The 13,790-nt window shown below is 45.0% G+C and overlaps 1 protein-coding gene across 1 annotated transcript; it reads right to left on the reverse strand.

Annotated features, from left to right (window-relative positions):
- Positions 1-1,526: 1,526 nt before the first annotated feature.
- LOC119132725 (fibrinogen C domain-containing protein 1-A-like) lies at positions 1,527-7,541 on the reverse strand. The gene is made up of 10 exons (XM_037268197.1): positions 7,443-7,541; positions 4,846-4,919; positions 4,504-4,601; positions 3,073-3,261; positions 2,911-2,993; positions 2,640-2,748; positions 2,425-2,555; positions 2,165-2,261; positions 1,919-2,083; positions 1,527-1,837 (listed from the first exon to the last, which is right to left on the reverse strand). The coding sequence occupies exons 1-10, from the start codon at positions 7,539-7,541 to the stop codon at positions 1,587-1,589; spliced, it is 1,296 nt and encodes a 431-aa protein (XP_037124092.1). The 3' UTR covers positions 1,527-1,586.
- Positions 7,542-13,790: the final 6,249 nt, after the last annotated feature.

The following is a 13,790-nucleotide window of genomic DNA, read 5'->3' on the forward strand; positions in this document are numbered from 1 at the left end:
CATAAAATGGCAGTTGGTCAAGAATGTTTATAGTTTGAAAAATTATCATTTATTTTTTAATTTCAGGCAAAGTGATGCACTGTTCTGTTACAGACTAAAAAACAATGTTAATAATAAAGTTATTCTTGATTGTAAGTTGATCTTTCTTTTTTATTTCTTTTTTGGTTTTCTTTAATGTTAATAACATGGGGGGGGCGCGAAATGTTTTCTTCTCCATGGGGGGGCATCACAGAAAATGATTGAGAAGCACTGGTCTAACAGAATATGTACACATTGCTGTTTCTCCCACTTCAGGTTCAAAAAATGTCATTCAACCAAATCCATTGAGAGTTCATTTTAAAAATGTGCCTTTTGTTTTTAAATTTAGCAGCAAAAATAAATTCAACCTCCGAATTTTGTTCGACAACCGAAGCAAAAGACAAAAGCAATCTAGAATTTTTTGTTTGAATTCCGATTCGCACCACATCGTAAAATATACGTGGGGGGGGGGGAAAGATCAATCATCAAAGGATTATCAAGAGAAAGTTTAATGAATGAGGAAAAAAGTGACACATCTCCATGTTTGTACAAACGACGACAATTCCACTCGCCATTTGTCATTCCAGCGAGAATGATGCCGTCGCAAACCTCTTTGGATTGTAAAACTCAACCTTCGTAAAGGGAGGGGACAAAAAGGAGACTTGAGGGTTTAAATTGCTGAAATGGTTGGAGTAATTAATCAGTTGGCCTCGTTCCCAAAATCCAAATTTTGGTTCCAAAAAAGAAAAGAGAAGAAAATGAAACTTAACTCCTAAAACACTTTTAATGAAATATTCCACACAACATAACTAAACGATGATTACTTTAACAGTCCTTACTCGCGTGAGAATACATTTATGTATGAATAAAACATCCATATGAATACATGTTGATGATCCATCCATCCAACCGACCAACCTTGTGACATCAACAGGCAATAAACCATGTTTGAAAATATTCAAGTGAAACGACGCAAAAAGGAAGAAATGAACCCTAAGTCAATATTCAACGCAACCTAACGAAACGATGGTTATGGGTGGGTACCCTTACTTTAACAGATGTCATTGGAATGCGTCAGCTGTTACAGAATGTACCAGCCTTACTTTAACAGGGGTCATTGTTTTCGCTGAAGCTGTCGCACTTAGGTCATGGCAAAGCGAAAGAATGTAAAGACAACTTCATCGAACAATCATTAACCTCAACAACACACAATCGTAGCTAAACCTATGCTTAGGGGTACTCCTTATGTTAACAGATGGAAGGCATTTTATGACAGCAAAGCAAACATCCTAAAATGATCCAAAAGTGAGTGAGTGGATTTACTATGTCACGTCAGTCTAAATCTCGAACTGCTACAGCGCCAAACGGCCCTTTAATAAGAGTTGGTTTTGAGGAACTAACTTCCAACTAAGCGTTTGTCAGGTCTCTCTCGTGTCAAGCTCCTGGTGAGATTCGGAATTGCACTTGAGCCAATTTGCCCGGGCCAAATCCGACACACATTTGTGACGTCGGGCAGCACCCACGTGATCCCACGGGGATGCCGTTCCCAGGCTCCGCCGGCCGACCGCTCACTTTCTGGGCCGGATCTTCATCTCCACGACTGTCAGGCAGGTATACTTTGATCGCCCCAAATCACTCCAGACTGCATTGTGACCGTCGCAGGCGCCGGTTGTCTTGTACAGCCCGTTCAGGTTGGACCAGTGACAGTCCTTGTACCACCAAGCGCCCTTCCACACATTGGCGCAATTGACATGAGACTTGTCTTGGTCGCGGTCTTTGGTGGTGAACTTCATCCCAGAATGCTGGGTGAATTGATCACCTGCAAAGCACACAAACTTGCTTTTGAGCACACACAGGCGGCGCGGCCTCTCGAGTGTGCCCCCCCGGCGGGAGTCGCTACCTGCGGTCCCAGAGTAGCCGCTCACAAGCAGCGGGTAGCCGTCCTTCTCGGGGTCCACCGAGAAGTCGTTGTAGAGAGCGTAGCTATAGCGGTAGTTGAACGTGACCAAGTCGATCTTCAACTGGTAATCGCCCGAGGCCGTCAGAGCGTGGATGTTTTGCAGGCCTGCAAACACGCAAAGGCGGCGGCGGCGTCACGTCACGCAAACCACAAAGGCTTGACAAGAAGGATGTCTTTGTTTCAGACCGAGCCAGTGCTCTCCGATCAGGCGTCCAAAGCCCTTTCGATAGTCTTTCCAACCCCGAAAGAAGTCGACGGAGCCGTCAAGTCTCCTCTGGATCATCTGCAAACGCACACACCCACACCATCAGCGGAGCAAACGAGCATGACTGGCCAACTGGACGTTCAGCGTTGAAGAAAAGTGCAACTTTATTGGGGAAGGCATCACGAGGGGAACTTTGGGGTGGTTTTTTTTTGGGGGGGGGGGGGGGGGGTCAAGCACTTACGGTCCAGCCTCCCCCGTCATCCGACATGTCGCAGTAAGCCTCGAAGCTGTTGCACCCGCTAAAGATGGTATAGACTCCACTTTGGGAGTTTCCCGCCGCCCTGATGTCTCTGCAGTCTCTGGGCATGAGACCTGAAGCAAAAAAAAACATGTGAGAGCGCAAAATACATGCCCGCTTTAAACAAACTGGACACGCTCGCTCGCTCGCTCGCTCGCCTCGCTCGCTAGCTACCATGGCATTCCTGTTAGGTGTGGGCTGATCCACCACCATCTGCCGCAGGCTGGACAAAGCCGAACTGAAGTCCTTGTTCTCTTGTGACAGCGCCTGCGCACCAAGCGTTTGAAAGAACTGAAATGAGATCTTCAACAGGGACACTTTGTTTGCATCTTTCAACAATACTTTTGTTCTTATTCAAAGGAGATAGTAATTTGTGTGTAAGAGGAAGGAGGGAGGGAGGGACGTTAAGTCCTGAAATGTCCACCTCACCTGAGACAGGTTCTTGTAGTCCGTCTTCTGGTCTTTCAGTATCTGACTCAGAAGCCCTTTGTCGGTGCTAATCTCCTGCCAGACTTTGGCCAGCAGGCTCTGACTCGCGTTGTGACTTGCCTTCAGCTCTGCCAATGCCGTCTGACCTGCCTCCTGACCTGCCTTCAGCCTTGCGAATGCGGTCTGACTCTTCTCCAGGTCGCTGGAAATTCGCGGCGTGACTTGCATTCAGCTGTGCTAACGCGGTCTGCAGCGCCGCCAGTGGCAGGCTAAGTCGGTGCAGTTGCGGTCCGGGATGCTGTTGGGCAAAGTCGCCACCAGCGGGCCCAACTCTTGACGATGTCCTGAGACCTTGGAACACATAAGGGTATACATGAAGGGGGGATGGGGGATTGTAACTTGTGGTAGTCAAGTGTTTGTTCATTGCGTGCGTGCGTGCGTGCGTACCTGTTCAAGAGGAAGAAGACGATGTTTTGGATGACGATCACGACCAAGAGGAGCGTCGGGACCACCGCCAGAATGGAGCCCCAGCGTATCTGAACAGACCTGAGCGCAAACGACCGTCACAGGCGGCGGCGGCGTCTCTCTCTCTCCTCTCTCCTCCTCTCTCTCTCTCTCTCTCTCTCTCTCTCTCTCTCTCTCTCTCTCTCTCTCTCTCTCTCTCTCTCTCTCTCTTCCTCCCCGACGGAGCGAACGACTTGCAAATGCTTTCAACTCGACCTAGCCATTCGTCAAGCGCGTGCGCGTTCCGATGCGTACCTTGCGCTTTGGTGGTTCGCCGATCAGTTTCTGGGTGCTTTGGTTCATCTCGAACCACTTGTCATTTGACATTTTGCGCTCTCCTCTATTCTTGCTTACTCCGTACGAAAGTCCCTCGCTGTGTACGTGTTGTCTGTTCTGCGCGCCTGCGTCTAATGCCGTATTTTGTGTTTAGCCAAGTGACGTGAAGTTTTCTTTGCACTTGACGTTGGTTTTGACCTGGTTGCTGGCAAACGAGACGGGACGACACCTCTGTCTGGGCTCGATCGGTACATATTGCGAGAGAGCGCAAAAGCCCGACAGAAAAGCAACGGGCACAAGGTACACAACACAAAATGCGCCCCTCGCGAGCAAGTTCAAGTTGTCATTGACAAGATTTCTTGATTGGTTGATTGATTGATTGAGTGATTGATTGATTGATGATTGATTGATTGATTGGGTCTTATTTATCTATCTTGATTGGTTGGTTGGTTGGTTGGTCTTTATTTATCTATCTTGACTGGTTGGTTGCTTGATTGATTGGTTCTTTATTTATCAATCTATCTATTTCTTCATTCATCTATACATGTATTTTTGGATTGATTGATTCATTCATTCCTGTATTTCCTCATTTATCTATTACACTTACACTACTAGACACTTGAAAAATAGAGGGAACATTGGTGCCGACACCGTGAGTTCCATTCCCCGTTTGGACGCTGTGAATGCGTGCGTGCGTGCGTGGTGCGTGACCACAAACAAAAAGCGCATGTATATCTATATATATATATGTGTGTGTGTGTGTGTGTGTGTGTGTGTGTGTGTGTGCAAGGAAAGAATAAAGAGGAGCAATACCAAACGCCGCCATGGTGTGGTGAGCAATATCAAACGCCACCATGGTTGTGGTGTCTTGTCTCCGATCAGAGGGACGTTGAAACTGCGAACCAAACAGACTGAAACACAAAAAAGACAAGAGCTCTCAAAGCCATGTAACGTCGAGAGCCCGGCGCTATTTCAGAAAAAAAAGGACGCAGCTCCAAACGGCAGACTTGTCGTCGAGTAATCGTAACCTACATTGATTGATAAGGCGCCTTTCAAAGCACTCAAGGTCGCCGCGTACGGACATCGAATAGCATGCCAAAAAATAAAATAAAAAATAGGACTGAAGCAGAGTGATGGATAGGTAAGCTGACTCACGTCTCTGACTGGACGACGACCACAGACTCCAATGCTCCTTCGGACACGCCGACGTCAGTGGTCCCGGAACGGTCCTAGGGTCCAGATGAGGGACGGACAAAAGGTGTGAATTTAAATGGCGGGAGGTTAGTCTATTTGCAGCCTTGTACTCTGTCTCTTCCAAAACAAGTGGTCATAGTAAAAGACGTCTGAAGACCTATTGACAGTATTGTCTACCTTGTTCCAAAAAGTGCTGAGATTCAAGAGTTTTTATTCGCCATGTTTGAGCGTGCCAAACAAGGAATTGACTTGGGTAAATGACAGCCTCTGTTCAACATTTAGGTGACTAACAACACTCGGACATGCGAAAAATGGCAAATTTTGAGTCCTCAACAGGATGTTGACTTCTGCTATGGTGATATCGTGACCACTAGAGGTCCCCGGTTAACCAAGGTTAACAACGCTACGTCGCATCTCCCAATGTTGCGCACGCGCGCACTAACCGTTACACGTGAACGTTTCAAGAACGTACATACGTTGGTGACTAATATGACATTTTCACGATTGATACAATATTTTTCTGCATGTTGTTTATACTATTATTGTATTATTTTACATGTTTGAAACAATGACTTTCTGTTCTAGTCATAAAATATGCACCTAAATGGAGTCATATACATTTCTGACACACCCACACGCACAGAAATGTTGTTGACATTTTAGGGCAGGATAACCGATAAACGTGACGTTTGTTACGGAGGAAGAATCACACACGTCTTCGTCTTGTGCTCAACTTGCCCCGGAAGAGAGAGTTTTATTCAGAGCGCGCCCCACATAGAAATCGGCAGGGACCCTGTGAGTCCAAAACGAACAGCGGGGGGAAACATAACACCCACTATGAGAGCACAACCATGTCTATAATGTGAACAAATGCACAGATGAGAGGGTGTACGCTGCTCTTGCGGATTTCTCTTATCGCGGGTGGTTTTGGAAACCAATTAACGCCACGAAACCAGGGGATTATTGTACTCGATGGATTTGTTGGACTGCGGCGGTCATGAAAGGGTTTTAAACAAGGGCGGCCCTACCACTAGGCAGACTAGGCCATTGCAGTGAGTGCGGCGACCTGCAACACCAAAAAAAAAAAAAAAAGCTAAATAGTCTGTTTCGTTTGTGCTTCGTTGTGCAGCAAAAATGTTCGTTTGTGTTTGTGTCATTTGGAGTAAAAGGGGGGGGGGGGGCTGGGTGACGTCCTCGCTATCCAATAAATGTGTCGTATCTACGAAATCGTAGCAGCACAACGAACATTTAGAATAGAATAGAATAGATCTTTATTGTCATTGTCACACATGTACAGCGACCTGCAACCACCCCAAATATATCTATATATATTTTGTCATTATTATTTTCTTTCTCAGTTGTTCTAACTCATATCCCATGCATATGGGATATAAGGCTCAAATAAAATGGAGGGTGCCTTTTATGAATGAACAGTTGGGGGGCGGCGACCTGCAACCACCCCAAAAAAAAAAAAAAAAATATATATATATTTTGTCATTATTATTCTCTTTCTCAGTTGTTCTAACTCATATCCATGCATATTGGGATATAATGGCTCAAATAAAATGGAGGGTGCCTTTTATGAATGAACAGTTGGGGGGCGGCGACCTGCGACCACCCCAAAATATATATATATATATTTTGTCATTATTATTTTCTTTCTCAGTTGTTCTAACTCATATCCATGCATATTGGGATATAATGGCTCAAATAAAATGGAGGGTGCCTTTTATGAAGGATATCAAATGATGCTTTTATATGAGTTCGAACAACTTGGAAAGAAAGGATCATTCAAACCCAAAAAAAGCATGTCTTATTTTATTGCGGCCTAGTCTGCTTAGTGTAAGGCCGCCTTTGAAAAAACAGCTCTAGCTTGAGCAAAGTATTGATAGTAACCTGCATCGTCTCCAGCTCCATTCTCCTCCGCAGTCGGATCAGCGTCGAGCTGTGTGTCAGGCTCAGCAGATTGAAATGGTCAATCAGCACGCAGCGTGTTTGACAATAGTTCGGCAGCAAAATGCCACGCACAGAGAGTCCTGCCCCTAGGCTATTTTTATTAATTTTTTGTTTTATGTCATGTCCGCACTGCCGATAGTGACGTGGACTTCCAGGCCAGAGTCCGGGTACAATATGTTACACCTGACTCGTCTGTTCCTGTTACACAACACGGGCAGCCATGTGAATATGATTGATGGTTTCTTTTTTCTGTTATATCTTGCTTGCTACGATAGATCTATATATATATATATATATATATGTGTGTGTGTATTATCTATATTATTGTATATTTGTCCTTTCATTTGTGTCCAGTAATCTTATTCCCCCCACCCCCCCCACCCCCGTTTGAAATGAACGAACAAACGAAACGATTGTTTCAAAACACAAGCAAAAATGGTGAAATGGATCAATGCTTGTTTTTTTTTTTCCTCCTTCCCTCAGTTGAAACACAAAACGGAAAGCAAAGAAAAACACAATATACAAAGCCGCCCGCATTTTGCTAGCCAAAATGACGATGGAGTTCCTCCGCCAAATCAACCACCTGTTTCTCAGGCTTGCACTCCGATTATGGGGCACTGCGGCTCGGCGGCGTCGCAATATTGGACGTATTGGTCTAGCCGCTGAGCCACGGATGCCGCCTCTGTAATCGGGTTCGACATAGAGCGAATACAAACGGTGTCCTTCAATCCATCAAATGTCATCCTCTGTCTTTTTATGTATTAAATCAGCTTGAAGTTGTAGAAATGAGGTAGAAATGTAAATACTATTGCTTTGTTTCAAATCCTAAAGATTCAAGAGTCTTTTATTCGCCATGTTTGAGCGTGCCAAACAAGGAATTTGACTTGGGTGAATCACAGCCTCTGTTCAACATTTAGGTGACTAACAACACTCAGGACGTGATGTGAAAAATGGCAAATATTCTCAAACATCCCCTGATCTTAAACTCCCAAAAGGGCAAGGAAAAACTCCAAACTCCAGCTCGGGGAAATGAGAAACCATGAGAAGAGACCACAGATAGGAAGGTCCCTTATCCAGGATGACCAGGCTGCATCTACCCAAAGATGAATTTCAAAGTCAAATCAACGAGGTCACTTCAATAATAAAAACTTGTCCCGCTGATGGGGACGTGGCGTCCCGAGCTTTTTTCCACGATGCCACAAGCCAGTCTGTTCCCGTCACACAACAACAACGACATCATAATAGATGGCTTTTATAGAGCGCTTTTGAGAAAACTCAAAGCCGCTTTACCTAGACATTCATTACATAAGCGCGCGCACACACACGATGAGTTCGGTGTCATGTGCAGAGTCGAAGAGGTGGGTCTTGGGAAGGTGTTTGAAGCAGCGCAGGGAGTCAGCGTTACGAACGGTCGCTCAGGGGGAGAGAGTTCCAGAGAGTGGGGGCAGCAATGGCAAAGGCTCTATCCTCCCAATGGTGCTGGGGGTCAGCAGAGCGGAGTCGGCGGGTAGAGCGATGCAGGAGCTCTCAGACAGGTTGTGTAGGGCCAGCTCAGTGGCCTAGTGGTAGACTGGAAGGTTGTGGGTTCAAACCCAAAGACTATGACAATGGGACCCATTGCCTCCCTGCTTGGCACTCAGCATTATGGGATGGAATTGGGGGGATCGATCACCAAATGATTCCCGAGCGCCGCGGCGGCACCGCTGCTGCTCCTGCTGCTGCTCCTGCTGCTGCTCCTGCTTCTGCTCCTGCTGCTCCCCTCTTCGCCCCCAGGGGATGGATCCAAATCACACGGGGATGGGTTCAATGCAGAGGACAAATTTCACCACACCCAGATGTGTGTGTGTGTGTGATGACCATCATTGGGACAGCCGTGTGTCACTGGAGTGTTCCTTCTCTGGGCCAGCCATCTTCCACCAAGTGTTTTTTTGGAGACCAGCCAAGCAACAAAGACCATTCACCACATTTACTTTCTTTCTTTTTCAATAATAATGCTATCCCTGGGCCGGACTCAACTCCCTGGTGGGCCGGTTCCTGTCATCAGACTGCTGTTACTGCTGCTGCTGTTGCTGCTGCTGCTGTTGCTGCTGCTGCTGCTGCGGAAGTATCCGGCTCCTCAAGCAGATGCTCCAAAATATTTCCAAAGTGCCCCTGAATTCGTGTGGAGGATACAATATGTATACGTTAGATTGCATGGGTTACGCAATTAGAAGAACCATGACGCACATTTCATTTACATTCGTGAACATACGCAAAATAGCGCGCTGCAAAGTTTCCAAAATGCAATTCATCACAGCTTATAAAATGACATGTCAATCAATGCACACGAGGTCAGTGTTTCCCAACCTTTTTTCATTCACGGCACACCTTTTCATTGGAAAAAATCTCGCGGCACACCGCCAACAAAAATCTGTGATGCTCCTATATTAAAATCTGTTATATTACAACGAAAGACGTAAAGTCCTATTCCTATATATTATATATATAATATATAATATATTATATATATATATATATATATATATGTATGGAGAGTCGAATAATTGAATTGAAATAAATACTAAATATTCTTTCAATTGTATTCCTTTTTTTAAATAAAAGGGAGCGTTTTTCAAAACGGTTTTAGACGGTGTAAGAAATGACCAATTGAAAGTGATTGTGATTCAAAGAAAAGAATCAACGTGATTTTGTTGACCGTTTTAGACTAGGTCTATAAATATTGCAACAATCAGAACAAAGTCACTTTGAAAGACAATCTGTGTTCTGACAGCAGCTGAGTGGCTATCACAGTGGAGGTGTCTCGACTTGACTGCTTATTTGATGTATGTGAAAAATAACCAATCCAGGTTCTCCGGTCGAACTGCAGGCTCTGGTTTCCATTGGATCCCGAACGCACCACAACCGTCCGTCACGGTGTCCGTCACCGGTAGCAAAAGCACACAGCAACACACACGTAAACGGAATATGTGCCGATGCAATACGTAAACGGAATATGTGCCGATGCAATACAATCAGACGGACGCCATATGAAATCTCAAGATTCATGCACGATTAGCAAGTGGCTGACCAGGCCTTGCGCGAACTGACCCGTGGTTTGGCGACCCTGTTTACAATGCGCTCCGTAATGAAGATTGGACAATCCCACGGCACAGCTGAACGTCTCTCACGGCACAACAGTGTCAGCATTTCTTCTCTTCAAAAACGTCTCCATCACTGTCACGACCGACTCGTCTCGAAGGACATTTACACCTCCCATCTCACCCGCCAGGCGACCACGATTGTGTGATGCGAGTCACCCCGCTCACTCTTTGTTCGATCTTCGGCCCTCTGGGAAGCCTGCGCTCCCTCCCTCCCTCCCTCCCGCACCACCAGACTCACCAACAGCTTCATTCTCCAGGCTGTTAGGATCCTGAACTCTCTGCCCCCTTCTGCGCAGCGTCCTGCACCTTTGCGCTCTATTCTGACTGTCTGCTGGATGCACACTTGCTCCATTTTGCTCCTCTTATTGATTGTGTTCTTTATTATTCATTCAGAGCGCTTACTCATTCATTGTTTGTGCCTTCTTCTTTTGAGTGTTGTTTACTTGTATGTATATTGTGTACTAGTGGGATCGCGGGAACGTACTTTCGATTTCTTTGTGTGTCTTGGCATGTGAAGAAATGGACAATAAAGCAGACTTTGACTTTTATCCACAATGACAACGTCGCCGTCAATGCTACCTGCATGGGCATCCCATATACCTGCCGCTGCGTCCGTGCGTCGCCAATTTTCTCTCTTGCAGAAGCACGAGGCAAATCGCTACCTGCTGCTGCTGCCACCTTCAGATTAGGGATGGGCGGATCGATACCAAAATATCGATATATCGATCCAGGCTGCTCATTTTGAGTATCGATCTCCCTAGCTAAAATATCGATACTTACAATTATTTAATTATATTTTTCCTCTTTTTTTTTCTGCTCCAATTTGACGACTTGCACTCATGCTAGCACTACGTTTCCTTCCGCCTGCTGCACCGGCGTGTCCTGCTCTGCTCTGCTCCCGCCCCCTTTTCTCACAAGCCAAGCCCTCCTCCTTCGCCTCCCGTTCCAATCCAAACACAAACAAGCATGGCCACGGCGGCGGCCCAGTCCGAACGTAAGAGAAGTCTGGTTTGGAGGTATTATATTTTAGTTAATAACAACGAGGCAAGATGTGAAATATGTCACAAAACGATTAAATATTGTGGCAACACCACAAACTTAACAAAACATTTAAGTAAAATTCACCCCACGGTTCATGAAGAGCTGCAGTTGAAACGTGCCGCAGACACTAAGGAAGCGACGGAAAACCCTGCAGCCACACCGAGGCTAAGGTACCAAAGTACCTTAGAAGCAGCGTTTCAGAAAGGCAAGACATATCCAGGTATCAGGTGCTAACCAAAAATCGTAAGCATTTGTGGTTGATGTGCTATTTGAAGCAATAATTACTGCGCTTTAGTCAGTCATTTATAAATAAAGTTTTCCCCTTTTCAATTTGTGGTCGAACGCCATACGTTTTATTTGTAACTCCACTTCCTATAAACAACACTAAAATATTACAATATTAAATGTAAGTATCCAGTGGCTTTACAAATTGATAGTTTTGCTGCTCATGACGATTAAGCCCTGCATCTCTGTTGGTACCATGTCTCTTTTTACAATATACTAAAAGACAAAACTTTTTCCCAACAACAGAGAGAGAGAGAAAAAAGTAAAGAATAGCTCCTTTTAATTAAAGTTATACTATTAATATGCATCTTCCATTAATGTTTTTCTAAAAAGGTTAATAATTCATGTACATGACGTAATACTTTTTTCTACAAAATTCAATAGATGACTCTCCAAGAGCAAGAAACATCACAGACCTGATTGCCAAGATGATTTGCCTGGACCTCCAGCCCATATCAATAGTGGAGGACAGGGGATTTAATGCCCTTATGAAGTACGTTGACCCAAGTTTTAAAATGCCTAGCCGCAAAAAGATTAAAGAAGAAACTATAACGCACATGTACACAGCCTGCTGCAATGAGGTGAAGAGAACTTTAGAAAATGCTGAGAGTGTGGTTTTAACAACAGATATGTGGACATCAAGAAGCACTCAGTCCTACTTGACAGTGACCTGTCACTTTGTGCACGACTGGCAGATGGTAGAATATGTCCTAGAAGCTAATTGCTTTACTGAACAGCACACTGCCGCTAACATTAGTTTAGCGCTGAAAAGAATTACAGATCATTGGGGCATTACTCAGAAAGTGGCAGCAGTCATCACAGACAATGGTGCCAATGTTGTGGCTGCAGTTCACCAGGCTGGTTGGACCCAGCGCTCGAACACAGGGGCAGAATCAAAGTTCAGTGGTGTTGATTGCGATGATACGTCTCTGAAGATATCACCTAGGTAAGTAACACTTGGGAGATGGGGGCTGCTACTGCCTTTTAATCTTGTGTGTCCGTATCATTTGCAGTGAAACACCTGCTGTAGTATACAAATGTGCAGGTCAATAGTCACATGTAAGGCACAAAATATTGATGCAGCATGCAACTGCATTTAAATTGGTTTTTTTGGCGGGAAATTACACTTCCGGTATCGATATCGGGTATTTTTTGGCAGGAAATACTTGGTATCGGATCGAATCCAAAATCATTGGTATCGCCCATCCCTAATGGAAGGGCCATTCGTCCGTGACCAGGAAGACCCTTGTCTATGCCCTTTTAAGGGCATCGGAAGTAACCAGTAGAGTGAGAGTCGAACCGCAGTTGTTGTCTTACGAGGTACAAATGATGGGGGAGAACAGATAGAGAAGCGCAAGGGGCTTTTTGGGGCGAACATCTTTGGTGTTGAGGGCTGAAACATCTTTGCTTTTGGGGCCACTCGAACTTTTGGAGAGACATCACTCTGACATCGGTTAAATAAAATCTTTTCCTATCAGCCGTGTGTCACTGGAGTGCTTCCATCCCCGGGCCAGCCATCGTCCACCGAGTGTTTTTGGAGACCAGCGAAGCAACAAAGACCATTCACCACACTTGATTTTTTTTTTCTCCTATAGGCTTTGCCAGCATTGTTCGTGATCGTTTCAACAAGTTAGAGACACTTAAGTCAGTATAAGCATAAAAAGATTAAATTGATTTGTTTCTACACACAACCAAGGCTTGACATTAACTTTTTTGCTCACCAGCCATTTGCGGGGCCGTTGGATCAGTCCCCGGGGTAGGACGTTCGTGTAAGATCTCACCAAAGTAATTGCAAATGTATGCAGTCACAATCATTCCAAACAGCTCTGTTAACTTTGAATCTAAATTGACAAAAGGTGCCCATTCAACAGTAGTAGACATGAATCACAACTTCTCTGTAATGTATGCGATTAATGAAGTTGTGTTTCTTTCAGACCCGGATAACACGCTTGAGTCACCCCAGCTGTGTAGCGGCAGTGGAGGTGGTCTTTTATGTCATGGACTGGACCGTGAAAGGGAGAGGGGGATCTGTGTGCTTGCAGGAATGCGGGGCAGTAACTCTCATTCCCCAATGTGTTGTTTATATACTGCATAGCTATTGAGGGGACCCCCCCTCTCTCTCTTTCAACCCGCCACCACGATGATGGGCTAATACTGTATTTTATTTTTAACTTATTGATATTGTTAGGTAATTGTTTACTGACATTCCTGAATATCTTTTGATTTTTATATATAAAAAAATAATTCGTACACAGGTCACCTGATTTGGATGTAAATATTGTACCCTCACTTATTGAATGTCTTGTGCTTCACTGAGGATGTTGGTCATTGTTGGAGCCAACTACTGTGATCAAGCATTGATTGAAGCACTTTTTAAATATCCGTCACCCGGGGTGTACCACCCGGGGTTTCATCAAATACTCCCAGGAATACAAGTACCCAATTTGACCCCCATTTGAGCTCCACTGCACTAGTACTTGTAGT

The sequence above is a fragment of the Syngnathus acus genome, chromosome 13 (genome assembly GCF_901709675.1).
Source record: "Syngnathus acus chromosome 13, fSynAcu1.2, whole genome shotgun sequence".
Taxonomy (NCBI): Eukaryota; Metazoa; Chordata; class Actinopteri; order Syngnathiformes; family Syngnathidae; genus Syngnathus; species Syngnathus acus.